Raw genomic sequence first — 18,301 nt, 5'->3', positions numbered from 1 at the left:
GGCAGTAATTAGCTGGTGACAGCTTCTTGGTCAGAACTAACTCGGGCTGGATTGTAACTTGCTACATCTGGCGCGGCCAGCCAGCCCCTGTAAACATCGAACAATTTCAAATGTTATCTCATTCACCCTAACAAAGCAATCAAAGGAAATATATCAGAAGCAAAGAATGCGCCATTCCCCAAACATTTTGTAGAAAAGATGTTGTGCTTTCTTGGTGCAGAGCATACTTTGAGGTCCCTGAGTGTAATTTAAAGGGCTTGGTTTATTTGCTGCTGGAAAACGGATGTATCAGGAAAGGAATCGGGCCGGAGCGTAATCCTGAAACGTTGCAGTGAACGTCTGAAGGGGACGGTGAGAAACAGACGAAGGGAAGGCTGCACTGTCGTCACTGCAAGTAAGTAAAGCTTGTCTTGCTCTCTGCTCCCAAACCGGCGACCTGCGCAATGCGCCTGTAGCCCGCGCCCGGTGCGGCACGGCGCTTCTCGGGAGGGCGAAGCGTGAGGGCGAGCACCTGCGCGAGGGATGGGGAAAGGGCCGGGAGCGGCGGGCGGCGAGCTCCGGAGCGCGGGGAGACGGGACGGGGCACGGCGGGCGCTGGGAGGACCGGGACAGGCGGAGCGGAGGAGGAGCCTGGGGAAACGCCGCCGGGGCAGCCACGGCGCCCGGGGCCGGCTGCCCCAGGGAGGCAGAGCGGAGCGGCGGGGCAGGCGGGGAGCGGGGCGCCGGGAGAGGCGAGAGCCCGTGCTCCGCAGCGGCAGCGCAACCCCCCCGGTAAGGGCAGGGGCTGGCGGTGGGGAGGGGCGGGGAGGGACGGGCGAGGGGGCGTGGAGCCGGCGGCTGGGCCGAGTGGTCGAGGGAAAAGCGGAGCCGGGAGCTAGCGAGCCGCAGCCCAGCCGTCGCCGCCGGAGCCTGGCGGGGACCCGGCTCCTCCCGCCCACGCCTCTGCCGTCTTTCCCCTCTAGGCTGCACCGCCCCGGCTCCGTTTCACCCCCCTCCCGGCGGCGGGGGCCGGGGCTGAGCCGCCCCCCTAGACGGCAGCACCATGTGAGCGGGACCTGCGCCGCCGCCTCAGCGGGCACGTCCAGGATGTGAAGGGCCGCCCGGCTGCCCCCCGCGCCGGAGCCTCGCCGGCGTGCAGCCCCGCCGCGGGACAGCATGACCGAGGTGAAGGCCAAGGAGCCCCGAGCGCCTCCGCCCGCCAGAGACGGGGCGGTCCTGCTGCAGGGCCAGCCCGGCCGAGACCCCTTCCGCAGGGAAGCGGAGACCATCGACATCGCCCTGGACGGGCTGCTCTGCCCCAAGAGCAGCGACGAGGAGGACGAGGAGGAGGAAGAGCTGCAGCAGCCGCAGCCGGGGGAGGAGGAGCCCCGCGACTCCCTCTCCTACCGGCCGGGGAGCGGCTCCCTCTCGGACAAGGACTCCCTGGACACCGTCCTGGACACCTTCCTGGCCCCCGCGGCTCATGCCAGGTCCGCCGCGCCCGCGGCGCCCTGGTCCTTCTTCGGGCCGGAGGCCGCAGAGGCGCCCGGCGCCCCGATGAGCCGCGGCCCCTCGCAGAAGGCGGGCGAAACCGCCAGCCCTTCGCGGCCCCCGCCGCGGCCCGCCCCGCTCTGGCCGGCCGGCGACGCGCTGAGCGCCGCCGACAAACCGCGGCCGGCGGCGGCGGGGGGCTGCGCGGAGGGTCCGGCCGCGGCCCCCAAGGGCGAGGCCCCCGGGCTGGCGGCGCTGCCCGGCGGGGAGCGCGGCGGGGCGCGGGCGGGGGAGCCGGGGCAGGAGTGCCTGCACGTGCCCCTGCTGCCGCTCAACTCTGCCTACCTGGCCTCGCGCACGCGGCAGCTGCTGGACGTGGCCGAGTACGAGGGTGGCGGCGCGGGGCCGCGCGCCTCGCCCCCCGGCCCGGACCTGGCGGGCTACGTGTACCCGCCGGCGGACGCCAAGGAGGGGCACTTCGCCTACGGCGACTTCCAGCCCGCTCTGAAGATCAAGGAGGAGGGTCTCGGCCTCGCCGCCGCCTACGCGGGCGGCAGGGGCACCGCCGCGGCCGGCTGCGCCGACTACCCGCAGCCCCCGCGGGCCGGGCAGGAGCCCGCGCTGGAGTGCGTCCTCTACAAGGCGGAGCCCGCCCTCCTGCCCGCGGCCTACGGGCCGGCGGCGCCGCCCGACAGCCTGCCCTCCACCTCGGCCGCGCCGCCGGGCCTCTACCCGCCCGTCGGCCTCAACGGGCACCAGCCCCTGGGCTTCCCGGCGGCGGTGCTGAAGGAGGGCTTGCCGCAGCTGTGCCCGCCCTACCTCGGCTACGTTCGGTAAGGGGGGGAGCGGGCGGCGGCGGGCCATCGCTGAGGGGACGGGCCGAGGGGCCGCGGGCCAGCCTGGCGCTGTCCCCCCGGGGTGCGGGGCTGTGCCGCGGGGGTGAGGGGCTGGCGCTCCCGGGGGCGCCTGGAAGGTGCCGAGGCACAGGCGGGCCGGGTCCCGTTTGCGCTTTTAGGCGGTGGCGGCGGCCGCGCTTCCACTTGCAGCGCGGTCTGTGCGCGCCTGGGTCCCCCGGGGCCAGCTGGCACCTCGGGGCGGCGGCTTGGCCTGACGGGTCGGTGCCGTCCGATGTCTGAGCGAGGGACCGGCTCCGGAGGCGGGGAGTACAGCGCTGCTCGGGCTGGCCCCGCTGACAGCGAGGTGGTGTTCGAAAACTCCTCAATATTCTCTAAAGTATTATTCCTGACTTGGAAAAATACAGTTAGTTTCACACAGAAAACTGAAACACTTGTGTATTGATTTGTTAGAATGGAACAGCTTATCATCGTGCCAAGATGATGGGCATTACCTAGAAATCTGTGCAAGGATACGTATATGCAATGCTACAGTTCCAGCGGAAATCCTTTATTTTGTAAACATAATGGTTAACTAGGTCTGTCAGTTTCTTCTCTTGGAGAGAAATTCGGAAATATCCTCAATGTGCTCATCAGAGGTCGTTACTGATGAGAACGCTGCAGCTGAATGGGAGGTAACAAATTGATTACTAAAGATTTTTTTTTTTTTTTTTGTTGAGGTGAAACTCAGTTATTTCTTATGTGAAAGAGGCTTTTCAAATTCAATTAACTACAATCTGATTCTGTCTCTGTACTGCCCTATATACAGGCAAAAAGAGTATCAGTCAGTATGACTTCACTCACAAGGGTTGTTGATCTGAGGAAGATGATAACTTTAACAGTGTTTCTAGATGGTACCTTCTTCAGCTAAAACGGATTAATATGCAACTAGGCTTTTTGCTTGCACATTTCCTGTTTAATGACTGGCCAGATGTTACAAATGTGCCTTTTACCTTAGTAGAGACAAACCCTTAAGCAGAAAGGCAGTCATACTTTTTTTTTTTTAGTCCTTGTCCTGTAGTTTGATTACAAAATTTAGAAGGGGGTTTTTAATGTGAAACTGATTCATACAGGTGAGTAGTTAACTGTTGCAAAACTAGATTTCATCTCTCTTAATTCTTTTTCTTTTGAAGGCCAGATACAGAAACCAGCCAAAGTTCTCAATACAGTTTTGAATCGCTACCCCAGAAGATCTGTCTCATCTGCGGTGATGAGGCTTCTGGTTGCCACTATGGAGTACTTACCTGTGGAAGCTGTAAAGTCTTCTTTAAAAGGGCAATGGAAGGTACTATATGATGCCATTGTTCCTAATTTTGTGAAATATATCTTTCTAGGCACTGCTAAGCACATACTGGTTATTTATTGCTGAACTTTAAAAGTATTATCACTATAGTCATGGGTTTTATTTTGGTGAGTGTTTAAATATTACAGTGAATACTGACTAAATTGTTTCTTAGTTGAATTTGCTAGTATTATGTTTTACTTCAGGCATTTGCTATTTATTATTTATCAGTCTTTTTGAGTAGGCGGTTTCACAAAAATCTTGTGTATTACACAATTTGTTTTAAAAAGTGTAAATGCTATTCAAAGGAAAATTTTGTGGGTATGAACTAATGATAGGCAGATAAGAATTTATCTTGGCTTCATTCTCTTTTTTTTTTAAGTTGTGGAATTTGTCTTGCTTGCAAGATACAGAATTGGGCTTTCTGAGAATTATGGAAGTATTTCAAGTTTCACTGAGCCTATTTCAAGTCATAATAATAATAATAATAAGTGGGTTTGCCACATGTTTCAAATAGCCATTAAATTACAAAGTCAAGCTGCAGGTTTAATAAATCAGTAGCAATACCTGTGCTTATTTTTTCTTTTTTAATTGTGTAACATGTCCAATGAGATTTTATATATGAATAAAAGGGCAGGTTACTGCTTCATCAGTTGAACTATTATAAAACAAATCCTTCTGCACTTTATGCTTTCTCTCCTTTTCTGATTTTTATCTGATCCTGTAAGAACTAGGATATTAAAATTTCTGCTCCGTATACTTAACAAAATCATTCTTAAAATGTATTGGATTCCTTAAAAATAACAATAATAAAAAATCCATCATGCATTTTCTTGTTGTGATACATAGTTTATTCAACATTATAGAGTTTATTTGCCTTCAAATGAAAAGGGAAACATTGGAAAATTAAAAGCTTAGCAAAATAATGTAGTTAGAATTTTTGTTTGTGTGCTGTTACTTTCTACTTTAAGCATATGCTCATGTTCGTTCTTTACCATACAAGATACCTGCAAAGTGCTAACACTAGATTAGGTGGGCTAGGTGAACTTTTGAGCTAGTGCTGTGTTTCTCTAATACATTTAATGGGGTCCATGAGAAAGCTATTAGAAACATATGAGTTAGGCTGCAAGGAAAACAGTTGGCTCTTAAGTCAATTACAGGAATACATTTAAGTTTTGCTCACCGTGCTTAACTGGTCTTTTGGTTTGGCTGCAGGTTTTTTGCTGTGTTTGTTTTGGTAAATCAGCCGCATATTTTTTACAAAAACTCAGGGAGTTTAAGTTTTAAGAATGAATGTAGTGTAATTTATGAGTGCCATATTACAGAAGAAGTTTTATTATTTGCTTTTTACCTATCCAGTAATATTTTAATTTTTATTTTGAACTTGATTCTACCACTTTTGAAAGTCATCTCTTTCCTAAACCGCTGTCCAGTTGTTTGTGCAGTAGGTGAATCTGCTTGAAAACATAGATTATTACTGTTCAGCATAAATGTTTTAACAATAAATGTTAAGAAGGCATATAAATTGATAGTAGATACATCTTAAGGTTGTTTTCACTGATTATTTAAACAATGTCTGTATCTGCAGAATCTTACCAGATTAAGAATGTAGACATACAGAGAAATAGGAAGTCAACAGAGTTACACAAACAAAAGACTTAGGTTTTACATAGCAACTTCATACTTTCAATTCTTAAATTATTCCAAAGACTGAGAATATGGTGAGGAATTATGTTTGGGCTTTTTGGTAAGACTATTTAAAGAATGGACAACTATCTCAGAAACCTGATTATAATAAGAAAAGATACAGGTTATTGAGTCTTGTGGGAAGGAATGACAGGCATGAGCAAAATGAACGGAACAGTTACCTGGTTTTGTGTAGAAAGTGCAAGTCTACAGAGAGTTCCTTAAAGAGATGTTAATGGAAGCATAAGATATAATTACTAGCCTTGAAATAATCCAAATTATGGATAGATACTTGATTTCATTTAGAGTTAAAGCACTTTTTGTTTAATTCTTATCAGAAATAAAGACGACAAATGATTCTTTTTGTAAGAAGAAACAGAAAATTTTTATTGTAAATGCAATAGAAGATAGCATTTAAAAATTCACAGTGGCAATTCTATAAATCTGAGACATTTTTCTTACAGAAGATGTCCTCCTGCCCATCATTTCTTTGAGTGAGAATACATTAAGTACCTTTAAAAATTTTTAGTTGTGCTACAGATGTGGGGGTTTTAAAATAATAATTAATGCAAATAAAATTTTAAACTTTGAGTGCAAATTTGTGATCAAAACTCTGCTTTTCATACTTTCCCTAAAGTACTGTTCATTATGAGAAATTAAAACATGATTGGAAAGAGATGGCGTTTGCCACCTCATGGGTTTTTCTGTATTTCCAGATCTCTTTTGTATGTTATGAGGTTTTCAAGTGCATAGATAAGGTATTAAATTTGTTGGAAAATATCTATTTTCTATTTTAATTGTTTCTGTAATCTAAGTTATGTTGGCCATTTCAAATCTAATAGTCTCTGTAATTTTTTTCACAGAAATTGTCCTATTCATATGCCATTTATTTTACTTTCCCCTAGTGTGTGGAAAATGTAGTAGTTAAATGTTTCCTTTGGGATAAAATGGACTGTTACCATTATCCAGAAAACTCCCATTTCCCATCTCTAATCTATCTGAAATAAAACCAGAGGTTATGTAAAATACTCAGACTGAACAATCATTTGAAACTGTATAGGCAAACCTAGAAAAGTTTCTATAGGAAGTATGATTTAGTCATACATTTGATTATAATTTGTAGATACACATACAGCTTAACAGGGGGTCAGAACTGTGTGTGGATCACTAAGATGAAAGTGTAGATTTAGAATTAAAATTATTTTAGAATATCTGTTGGTAATGAACTCTTAAATATGTATGACCTGTGCCTATATATGCAAAGAAAAGGATGGTGCTAATACAAGAACCATATTTTACGCTAAGCAGAATCTTGAAGAAGGTTAAACAAAAATGCAAGTCCTTGTTTGGGGAAACTATGAAAGTTTTTTTTGGAAAATACAGAAAAAAAAATTAGTGCAGGAAGTGGGGAGGAGAAAATGGACAGAGTTTTTTTTTTAGGAAACTTATATTTGCATTTAGAGGTTGTACCTCTTCTGTTGGTCCCTTACAAAGAACTGATTTACTAGTTCATGGGTTAACTTAGTATGCACACAAATTACAAGGCTTTTTAAAAATGCGTAAAAGATCTCCTTTGGGTGTAATGAAAATAACAAAATTATTTATATTCATTTAAGAAATTTGAAAAGGCAAAATTGGACTCAGTATGCTCATGGGTAGTTCTGTTCTGTCAGTGAGCTGAGAGTGACGAGCAGTTTGGAATCAGCAATAAAAACCATGCAGAAATAATATTTAAAAGTATTTCAAATATGTAGAATTACTATATTTGCAAAGTAACTTGCAATTGATGATCAGACATTATTTATGTGCTAGAAATTTATCTTTTTCATGGTAACAAATAGAGTATAATATTTCCAATGGGGCTTTAGCAGAATGCATATTAAGAAATGAACTCTTACTTTTTTAGCGCTAAATTGTCAAATGGTCATTAGCGATGTCTTATAAACATACCTTCATGTAAAACCATGCAGGGCAACCATGATGAAAGTGCTTGTGTAACACCATGGTAAAATTCCTATCCTGAACAGGAACCCAGTGTGTAGAATTTTGAGATTCTGGAGTTATACATAGCTAACACATGGTTTCTTGGTGGCCTGTGTTCTTGCCTTTTTGTTGAAAGTATCTCTTGCAGTAGTTTTACTAATGAAAAATTAAAATTACCTAAATCCTGAAAAAAAAATCAAGTCTTCCTTCCTGTATGAAGTCCCACTTCTCATTTCTGTTCTATATTTATATATACACTTTATTTATAATACTGACATCTAATGAACAGTAGTTGCCCAAACCTGAAGAGTTTGAGGCCAGCATAAATGTATGATATTACACGGGATGGGTCAGAAATTAACTTTTGGTTTGTTTAAATACCTGGAACCCTATTACAAAATTGATCAAATGATTGTGTAGCAGATTTGTCTCGTTTTAATGCATCCTTCAAGCTCAGGGTTACAGCTCTGTGCATATAATAGCTTCAGGGAACATATGTAGCAAATAACATTTAACTGCCAAGTGTGGACTTTTCCTCTCTCGAAGACCTGTATTTGGCAAACTACCTGACAGAAGGTGGGGTTTCCACAAGGTTTTGCTGTCTGTATATGGAGAGGTACCATGGAGGAAAGTGGAGGGATTCAAGATGAGCTACATCTACACAGTAAGACGACTGACCATGACTTCAGCCGAACGTTCTGATAAAGTTTATCTGACTTGTGTTATGAATACGCAGTTTTATGATGACAGTGTGATTCACTATGTAACTAGTGAAACTGTACATAAGAAAATTGCTGGGCTAAACCGTTGTATTTTTACATAGCTAAAGAATGTAAAATGGCACAGCATGGCAAATCTTTTTAAAAATGCCAACCACTAATAGAAAATCTTCTTTGAAAACAGAGTGAAATGCATTACTAGAGAGACCCTTTTGGCTGTGAAATTGATGAGGCAGATGTAAAAAGTTCCTTTTTCTCCTAACTCTACAGGGATTTCTGATTTTTTTTTTTTTTTTAATCCAACTTTCCAGGCTGGATCTTGGGATCAGGATTTGGTACAGCATGTACTTTAAACCTAATAGTGATGAAAGTTTCATGATGTAGAAAACATACAAAGCATACATTTGGCAAGTTGAGAGATGAAAATGCTTTTCACTTAATGTGACAGATGCATTATTATTAAAGCTCTTTTATTTTGCACATGATCAGAATGTGTTAATGTATAGTAAGCTAAGTGTATTTCCAAATTCAAATACAGAAAATTACAAATACAAATACTTCATTGAGAGTCCTAAAATTCAAGTGGGAAACAGCACCTTTGTGAGAACAAAGAATTTGCATCATGAGAAAGGAAAGATAATCTGTACCAATACATAATTGTGCTTATGACTTCAAAACTATTTGTTGTTCAGCCATTTGACAAATGTTAATTAATTGATTCGTATGAGGCACAACAACTGAACTAGGATTGCATTTGTTCTGGTACTTTGGCAATTGTGCAAATGCTGGGCTTCCTACTGCGCTCATTGTGACTTATTACTGGTTTCCTGATAGGCCTGGCTTAGAACATAGCTGCAGAAATCTGAATTGCTAAAATTTTTGGCTTAACTTTACAGGGTCTTCTAGAAACAGTATTGAATATCATGTTAGATGCCTTTTCAAGTGAAGTAGAAGCTATTTCAAGTAGTGTAAAACTGCATGCTTCAAGGGCACCAGCAACCAACTGCTCAGTGTTGCTGGTACTCCTCTGTTCTAACTTCACATGAGCATAACGTGAGTAACCTGAGCTGCTCATCTTAAGTTCACTTTGCAGTGAATGGAGAGAAACAGGAACTTCTAGGAAGTAATTCACTTACTTGCTTTAATTATCTACTTGGGATGAAAATAACAGTATTCTTAACATTATTTATTTCTCTGTAAGTTCTCCGTCAATTATAACTCAGCACTGAGCATAAGGGAGTGTTGTGTGAGGATGTACGCTGTCTGTGTTCAGTGATATGAATCCCACCCGTATCAATCAACAAGGTAGCTAAATGCATTTATGTAGTATATAAAAAATATAATAAGTATATAAAATACCCATTTCATATTACTTATTTGTAACATTATATCTATAAGTTATTAGATATAAATTCTTATTTAAGTATTAAAATACTTACAGTTTATATACTTATGTTCTAGAAATTATAAGCATTTATAATCAAACAGTTACCACCTAAAGACAGATTTAGGTTTGATGGTGTCCACCTCCTTAAGCTGTGTATCTGTTCCACAGTGCTGATGATGTGCTAGTAAGAGGTGGTTCTTTAGAAACTACTGAATAGAAAAAACTTAACAGATGGTATGTTACAATCTGCCATTATGTGTAGTGATACAAGGTCGCACTTCAGAGGTCTCCTGGTTATACCTAGTCACAACTGCATTTTCACAAGTGGCTGTTGCTTAGTAGCCATTAACATATGAGCACATTTCAATAACCTGGAATCTTTTGCAATTAAAACATAGAAAGAGTTACTTGCAGACATTGAGATCCAGGAGAAAAAACACCCTATTATTGTCCAATTGTTATGATGCTATCTTCACTTATCCTCAAATACAGTATTTTATGTGAGATTTGTTTCACCAAGCTGCAGACATTTACGATGTAGACATACATATTTGAGCTAATCACTTTAAATGTCCTTTGGAGAGCAACAGCCTATAAAAGAACCCTAATTTAGACATCTTCTCAAGATCCTGAAGTGCCTGTTTTTCTCTCATGCCCAAGAAAGGAGTGTATTCTACTTGTTTTGATTGATATCTACACTTTAGAATCTAATTAATCAAATAAATCTCCTCTTTGCATTTTTTCAGCAGTTTATTTTCCATTGGGTGTTACAATCAACTGACAGCAATACCTGTTTGTTGGCACATTGCCTTTTTCTGGCACTAATGTTCCTGTTTTTTCTACCTTATTACTCTTAGAGTGAGTGACCCCTGTCCCACTAGTTCAGTTGTATGACAAGACAAGGAATAAGAGGAAAATAGATACCAAAAAACTTATCACGGCAATGTGCTGTGACACTTTGAAGAAAAATCAGAAAGACAGGATGGCTGAAATACAAATATAACGCTTCTTATGTTGGTAAAAGAATATAACACTCGGGGATCAGAAGAAGAACAAATAGTACTTTAATGATGTATACCTCTGAAATAGTTGGAGTGTTTTTAAAGTAGGTTTTGTGTTTAAATCCTGTGTTCTGTACTTAAAAGAAATAGACCTCTTACTGACAAAAAAGCTGATAGTTCCATCTTTTTACATATTTATACCACTGGTATAGTTAATTACTTAAAAATGCTGTCCAAGGAGCAATTGTGACAGTGCGGTAAAAAGAACTGGAAATACTGACTTGTAGCAGCATCTTCTTATGAAAGGTAATAGCTGTGGAAAAAAGATTCATTATTGTCAGTTCCCATAATTGGACTGGAAGACTTCATGTCTTTCAAGATGTTGATGTGGTAAATGATCTAGACAAACCAACTGAAAATCAATATGAAACAGTAACCCTGATTTTGCAGTTTGTGATCATTTCTATGAAATAGGACTTAATTTTACTTCATTTTGTTTTTCTGTTTTTGTTGTTGTGTTGTTGTTTTTTTCCTTTATGGAAATGATGGAACAGACAGGGAAATTTAAAAAGGATTTAAAAACAGAGTGTAACTTTTAGCTCTGTCCAGAAATGAATGAAAATAGGGTAGCTACATTTTAATTTTTGTTTTGTAGGTATAAAACCAGTGTGCTCAGGTTGATTATGCAGAAATGATTTTGGAGGGGAAAAGGCAATGGTGTTGCAGGATTCACAGCAGAAGGCAGGTAGATTTTGAGATCAGGATACAGGAGAGAGAAAGAGTCAGTCAAGGGTGTTGCAAACATCAGTAGTGACTTGTTGAAGAGAAGGAAAGCAGTGCGAGAGATATGGTGGTTTGAAAATGATGCTTCCCTTGTAGAGAAACAAATTTTCTTTGGTCTATTTAGAGGGGAAAAAAAAAAAAAAGAAAAAAGCCCTCAACCAAACAAAACGCCCAAACCCCAAAACCCCAAAAAACCCTCAAAACTAACAGAGGACTTAAGATTACGCGCTTAAAACCAGCAGACAATGGAGTAGAAGAATACCAAACTTTTTTTTTTGTGTAGAGTTACTTGCAGTAATTCTGTTCACCAAAGCAAAATAGACTATTAAAAAAACCTAGGTTTGACTAAGGAATAAACATTTTGGGGTTTTACATTCTTTTTGAACAAAACTTTTATTACTCAAGCCTTTTTTTCCATCACGTGTAATTAAGGCAAGGGAATGAAAGACTAGATTCATAAAGATGAATGAATTACTAGTACCTGTTAAAATCACAAACCCCATCACTGAGTACATTGGTGAGGTAAGTCAGTCATCCAGGGTATGAGATCCATGCTCATCATTCTCCAGTTCCTGAAGCGGATCAGACACACCTTTCTCTCCTTGCAGCCCTGACTGCCAGGCTGTTGGATGACTTGGGATGTGATCAGTCATTTCAAACTGTATCATTATGAAGAAAGGAATTCCACACTATTTCATCTGGGAGAAGATTCCAGGGTGGAATCCTTGCCATCTTTGGTCCATTGTATCTTAAATCCTTTCCTGTGAAGCAGATTTGCATCAGTAGCAGGTCTTTGGACCAGTATAGACTTCGTAGTAGTAGTCAGAACACCTGCTTAAGAGTTGGGAAATGAGAATTTTATTTCAATGGGCAAAGAGGGAAATTGAAAGTGAGCCCCCCACTAGCTACTGGGCTTTTTGTAAAGAGATTATGCATGGTAAAGTCAGTGGTGGATGTATTTTTTTAAGTGGTCAGAGTCTTCAGTCACACCTTTTTTTTTTTTTTTTGAGAAAATGTTTAGCCCAGAAATGTAATTGGTATTAAATGATTAAAAAACATTATTTCAGGTGTGTGGAATCTTGGGAGAGTGTAATGGCCTATAATGGTGTACAGGGACATGAAGGGTATATTTTCAGTACTACAAACTGTAGCAGTATAGATTCCTAGTTCTTCAAGACCGAAGCTCATAAACCCATGTAGTAGAGGTAATGTCAACCCATGTCTGCTGCTTTGCACGTTGAAACAGTGTAAATAGAAGAGCATTAGATTTAGATCAGAGCAAAGGTTGTTAGTTGTGTTTCCAATTGCTGTTGATGAACCACGCTAGTTATGGAAAACCTGACTGCCAGAGCAGGTACAAAATAATCCTTACCCTAGTGTATTGTCTTAGCTTCCAGAAGTCAATGTTTTACTTGAAAGCTACCTCTGCACCATTATGTTTAGTATAGGTGAATCTATTTTCCTTTTTATTTTGAAAACATGGTTATTACCGGCTTCCACAAGAACCCCTGACAAGGAGTTCCAAGTTTAGTGATGTTAAAAGGGTAATTCCTTTGGGGTTTTAAACCTATTGATTTAATTGGTACTTCTGAAAAATATTTTAAGAGGTAAAGCATGTTGGTAGTAAATTACTGAGCAAAACCTGGAGGCTAGCTCTTGGGAAGCAAAAAGTCAACACTGGAAGACATTTTGCAATAAAATAATTTATAGAGTTGCAATAGATATCTGCAGTTTTTAGACAGAAATTAAAACTAGACTGAATAAACACCATGCTATGTTTTCCAAAGAGCAGTCCTTCAGTGGCGCGAATAGGATGATTTTACACAAAAGCATTGCCAGTTAAGATACAGGGAGGCAGCATAGGATATGGGAGAGGGAGAAAAGATTTGAAAAAAGTGCTTCTATTTGCAGACAGGAGGAACTGAGAGTTTGCTAACAAGTGGTTTGCTTCTGTGCAGGGTGGCGGCAGTCCAGCACAGATGCACTTGCCCAAATAACTAATTGCTTGCGTCTGATGCCGCTGGTGCAGATAAAGCCTTATGTTTTCCATATATTGCACATCTGCAAAACCTCTGCAACTTTAGTTTACTCGAGTGATTTTAGGTGACTTTCAGCATGTCAGTGAGCTAAGTTGACCATGCAGTTTTTAAAGACGCTGTACGTGCTACTTCCAGTAGTATTTGGATTAAAATGTCTCAGTGCTGGAGTATGGTCTGTGCAGCTTTACTGATAGCAAAACCTGTGACCATGTTTGTGTGTGTGGGCCATTGGCATTTTGTCATCTTTCTCTTATAAACCTGACAGTATAGCAATAGTTAGTACAGTACTTAAAACTGTATTTGCCAGTCTGCATTGGGACTTCCACCTTTGGTAACACAAATGGACTTTGAGGGAGGTTAAGAAAAATGCTATCCTACAAGAATCTGGAATATATGAGTAAGAGATGAGACAAATACAGAAGATAAGTCTGTATTTTCTCCATATTCTCAACCATATCCAGGTCACAAGCTGATACATTGATAGGTTGAGAGCGAGCTACAACGCACACTTTCAAAAAGAGGTGAAAAGTAAACTTAGAGGAAATATAACATTGGGTGAAGAATTCTGAGCAATTGGCAGTTTCTAGGAAGTTACCAGATTCATGTCTTTGTAATAAACACAAATACCAATCTTTACTCTATGACCGGTGATCTAGTGATTACACTATCCTGTTTTTTCTGGGGTTTTTTTCCTGATTGTAATGACAGTAGTCATATAAAACTTATTGAATGACAAGCTACCAATTGAACAGGAATTTTATCTTGACAGGGCTCTTTGGATACTTCATTAGTACATGCATTTAATATCAATACTCACATATTGAAGCCAATCAATTAAAATATAGATGATCATAAAGACTGAGATACAGCAAATATGTTTTCAAATAAATGTTTTAGTATCCCATGAAAACATTCCAGATGGCTTCATCTAACTAAATATTGTCCCATAATTTTGAAATTAACCAAATATCTGGCATGTTTTCTGTTTCTTATGCAATCTGTGCTTCAGATGGTTACTGCCACTTAAATATTAATGTCAAGCAGGTAGCAGGTTCTCAGAACCCAGCTCTGCACAACAGTAGAAACAGTTTCAGATGAGAACATTTACTCATATTTATCTATAGATATGAGATCCATCAAGTGACTGAGATAATAAAAAAATCCCTGACAGATGAGGCTATAAAAAATGCTATATAATTGAACCTTATGTGTTTTGCAATTAAGTTGCAGCTGAATCAGAACAAAGGAAGTACACTTTGGGATGAGAGGTGTTGGGGAGAGATCGGATAGAGATGAGTGGAGAACTCTCATGAAGGTGTGATTTAAGTAAGATTAAGGATATGACTGTGGCTTTTTTGTAGCCTTGAAAACAAGGAAGTGGTTGACAATATGGATCAAGAAGTGCTTGAGAATTTATTGCCATAATCTCATGGGAGGCTTCGGTTGGCAGGATTTTGGCTTTTTGTTGCTTCTGGTTTTTTTATGCTATCATCATGGAGTCTTTATTGAAGAAATAAATTAGGTGAAGATGTAATAAAGATTGGATTGTTGGTTACTATTAGATTTTTAAATACAATTTATTAAATGAAAGGGAATGAAATAATATTCACCCTTTGAAGATCAAAGCAAATTCTTACTGTGGCTAAATTCCAATAAAATACTTCATTTCTTCCATGGTATGCACTGGACAAAGAGATTATTTAATCCTGTCTGATCTTAAACTCTAGAACATGGGAACATTGAAGAATAGTTTTGATAATTGTGATTCACTTAAAATTTGGTTTGCAAATGTGAAAAATCTTGTTCAGTCTTGGATGTATATAAGCAGTTTGTGAGTTGTTATGTAATGATGAAGTAATTAATGCATTTTCAATTGAAGTGGAAGCTGGATCTACTGATAACCCCTAAGTTATGAAGAGGTTCTTACATCTGTAGATAAACTTAAATGTGTAAATGTAAATTTAAAATTTTAAAGTTTGATTTGTAATGCTTAAACTTAGGTGCATAATGTTGAAACACTTCAAGTGCTTAAAGCTGGCTCATACAAAATGTGGGGACAGGCCCCTTTGTAGTAGGGCCTGCTGCAGGAGGACAAAAGGTGAAGGTTTTAAACTAAAAAGAGAGTAGATTTAGATTAGATGTTAAGAAGAAATTGTTTACTGTGTGGATGGTGAGACATGTGCAGATGGAACACATCACCCAGGGAAGTTCTGGCTGCCCCATCCCTGGCAGTGCTCAAGGCCAGGCTGGATGGGGCTGTGAGCAACCTGGTCTAGCGGCAGGTGTCCCTGCCCGTGGCAGGGGGGTTGGAACTAGATAATCTTTTAGGTCGCTTCCAACCCAAACCATTCTGTGATTCTTTGAAATAATACAGGCTATTTAAATGTGTAGCAGTATAAATCAAGCTATTAACTTCTGTTTTTCCAGATTATTTCCTGTTTTAGCAGGAACAGAGTTGCCATTAATGATTCTACCCAAACTCCTTAGCCTCCTTAGGTGATTAGAGCATGCACTTGGGTGTTCAGTATGCAAAGCACACACTGATATCAAGAGCAAATTCTGAATACTGACATTATTCCAGAACGTATAAGCAGTGTTCTCTTGAGTGCTTGAAGAGCACTATTTCATGATACGGCATTGGCTTTGGTAAGTATTTTTCTGTCATTATAGGGGGAAAAGTGCAACTTGAATGCCTGTGAGCAGTTTGTGAGCATTTACTCCATAACGTACATTTCTTGGTCTTGCATTGGACATGGGCTATATGGACTCAGACCATGGTGTATAGACTCAAAGGATTTCCTAGAAAAGAGGTTCAGAAGAGATATGTTTCAGGGGACAAAGAAAACCCCCAAAACCAAGACACCCACAAATAAAACTTAATCTGTGCTTGAGTGTACCTTTGTAAATTAACTGTACATTAAAGCATCAGAATGCCACAGTGTAGAGACAATCTGATGCTTTATAGATTCATAGATTTTAGTTAAGCTAACAGAGTTTTAAAACTGTTGCTTATCAAAAGACTTAATGCTTTTGTAGCTAATAAAGGCAAAGCAAGATGAGGAAAAAATGCAAATAATCCCAAGGAAGATGTGTTCAAAATAAGTGTTTTCCTTCCTGGTCAGCTGCAAAAAGGAAGACAGATTTTCATTCATTCAGTTACTTTTGGTAATGTTTCCTTTAAGAAGGAATCCAGCTTTAGAATTAATGGGAGAAAGTAAATGAGAATTTCTTCTGATTGACTGTATTACTAAATACTTGTAAAATGCCAGGCAATGTGTGAGGCAACTGTTGTTATTCACCTTTTATTTACCGTTTATTTGTTTTCTAAAAAAACAAAAACAAAACCCAACAAAAACAAACAAACAAAAACTTATAAAAATGAATTTCAGGCAGGCAGGTTTCTTTCACTAAGCCCAAATAAGATGTTCTTAAAAGTATGGCTAAGAAGTAAATCAATTATCTAAAGAAATGTTAGCACAGAAACAAATCCATTGTTTCACATGGTTTAGCACTAGCTCTTTTCTTTTGTTAGTATAGGATGTTCTTTCTTCTGTATTTTCATCTGAGGATTCATTTTCAGTTTGGCTTTCTTCTGTGGAGAAAAGTTATCGGCAAACAGTTGCTCGTTTTACCATGTGCAGAGAAAGGACAGAATAGGATTATAAAGAAAGCTGAATAACAGCATCCGAGTTGAATAATCAACTGAGATCTGTTAGCTACTGGTGGCATCAGATGGCTGAGTCAGAGTGATACTGATCTAGAAATTGCTGAAAATTTAAAAGGTTTGCTATTGATGATATTTAGAGATCCACATCTACAATATGCCATGAAGGAAGTATCTGTGATATTAGCACTTCTGTAGTTTGTCCATACTTTTTTGATCCATTTTGTTGCTCTCAAACACTTTTTTTCTGGTTTTTTTTCATGCTTTCATGCTAGGTACTGGTAAGAAATTGAAAATACAGAAGTGAGTAGAGGATGATGTGCACAAACAGGCACATCTTAAAAGTAAAACCTTATACTATAAACCTGGGCTTAATTTGAAAGGATTACCTTTGCTTAGCAGAAAATTAGCTTTGCCTTTTTCTTACTTATGTACTTAGCTTTGTTTACTTTTCAAAATTAAAATAATTTGTGGAAATTATAATATTATACTAAAGCAAAAAAATATACTTTTTTCATTCTCTTCAAGTGAAATTTGGAAGTATCGTTGAAGTTTGTGGTCAAAAGAATGTCAGGTTATCAGCTGAATTTAATTTTTTGCTCTGCAGGAAGCTAATTTCATTTAAAAAGATTCCATGTTAATACAGTAATGACAGGCTTTTCCTGAGTTGTTCAGAATTAAACAATAAACTAAGAGCTAACTAAATCAAACAGTTACAGCCACTTTTGATTTGTCCTTTTTTGGCTGTGTTGGCTGCATCTGTTCAGCTGGTATTTCAGCAGGTCTAGTGCAAAACTGCTTCTCCATCAGAGGTAATTTACTCTGCTTAAAGGGCTCTTTTTTGCACTGCCCCAACTTTTTCATTCAGTTTTCTGTCAGAAACTCCACATCAATCCAAGCAAAATTTACTTAAGTTTTTTCAAATTAGGAACAATAACTTAAAAGAAAAATAAGTTTGAAAGAAATTAATGGGTTTGTCCTCATGCCTGATTTACTTAAGTAATAGTACAATGATTTAAGCAGTTCATGTCTGCTAATTATTTTTTAATTTTGTAGATGGGGTTTTTCACTCTTAAACAGGCCAAATAAATTATTTAAATAGTAACACATCATTATTTGAAAGTTAGCATAAAATGAAGGAGTCCTTTAATGGTTCAAGTATATCTTTTTTTTAATCCTCTGTTATTTCTGGAACATTTATACATATAAATAATTTTGTCATGTTAGTTAACATAGTATTAATTGTTTTTTCTCTTGCCTACAGGACAGCACAACTATTTATGTGCTGGAAGAAATGACTGTATAGTCGATAAAATCCGTAGGAAGAACTGTCCAGCATGTCGCTTAAGGAAGTGCTGCCAAGCCGGTATGGTCCTGGGAGGTGAGCTGCTTTT

The 18,301-nt window shown here is 40.2% G+C and overlaps 1 protein-coding gene across 1 annotated transcript in view; it reads left to right on the top strand.

Moving 5' to 3' along the window:
* The first annotated feature begins 576 nt into the window (after nt 1-576).
* PGR (progesterone receptor) overlaps nt 577-18,301 on the top strand; it is a 38,067-nt gene continuing 20,342 nt past the window's right edge. The window contains exons 1-4 of the mRNA XM_056328709.1: nt 577-771; nt 963-2,303; nt 3,497-3,648; nt 18,172-18,288. Coding sequence (XP_056184684.1) covers nt 1,156-2,303; nt 3,497-3,648; nt 18,172-18,288 — 1,417 coding nt within the window. The 5' untranslated portion in view covers nt 577-771; nt 963-1,155. The remainder of the gene's footprint in view (nt 772-962; nt 2,304-3,496; nt 3,649-18,171; nt 18,289-18,301) is intronic.

This window comes from Falco biarmicus, chromosome 2 (assembly GCF_023638135.1).
Source record: "Falco biarmicus isolate bFalBia1 chromosome 2, bFalBia1.pri, whole genome shotgun sequence".
Classification (NCBI taxonomy): domain Eukaryota; kingdom Metazoa; phylum Chordata; class Aves; order Falconiformes; family Falconidae; genus Falco; species Falco biarmicus.
Note: the sequence above shows the minus strand (reverse complement) of the source record. Positions and strands in the feature narration are given on the sequence as shown.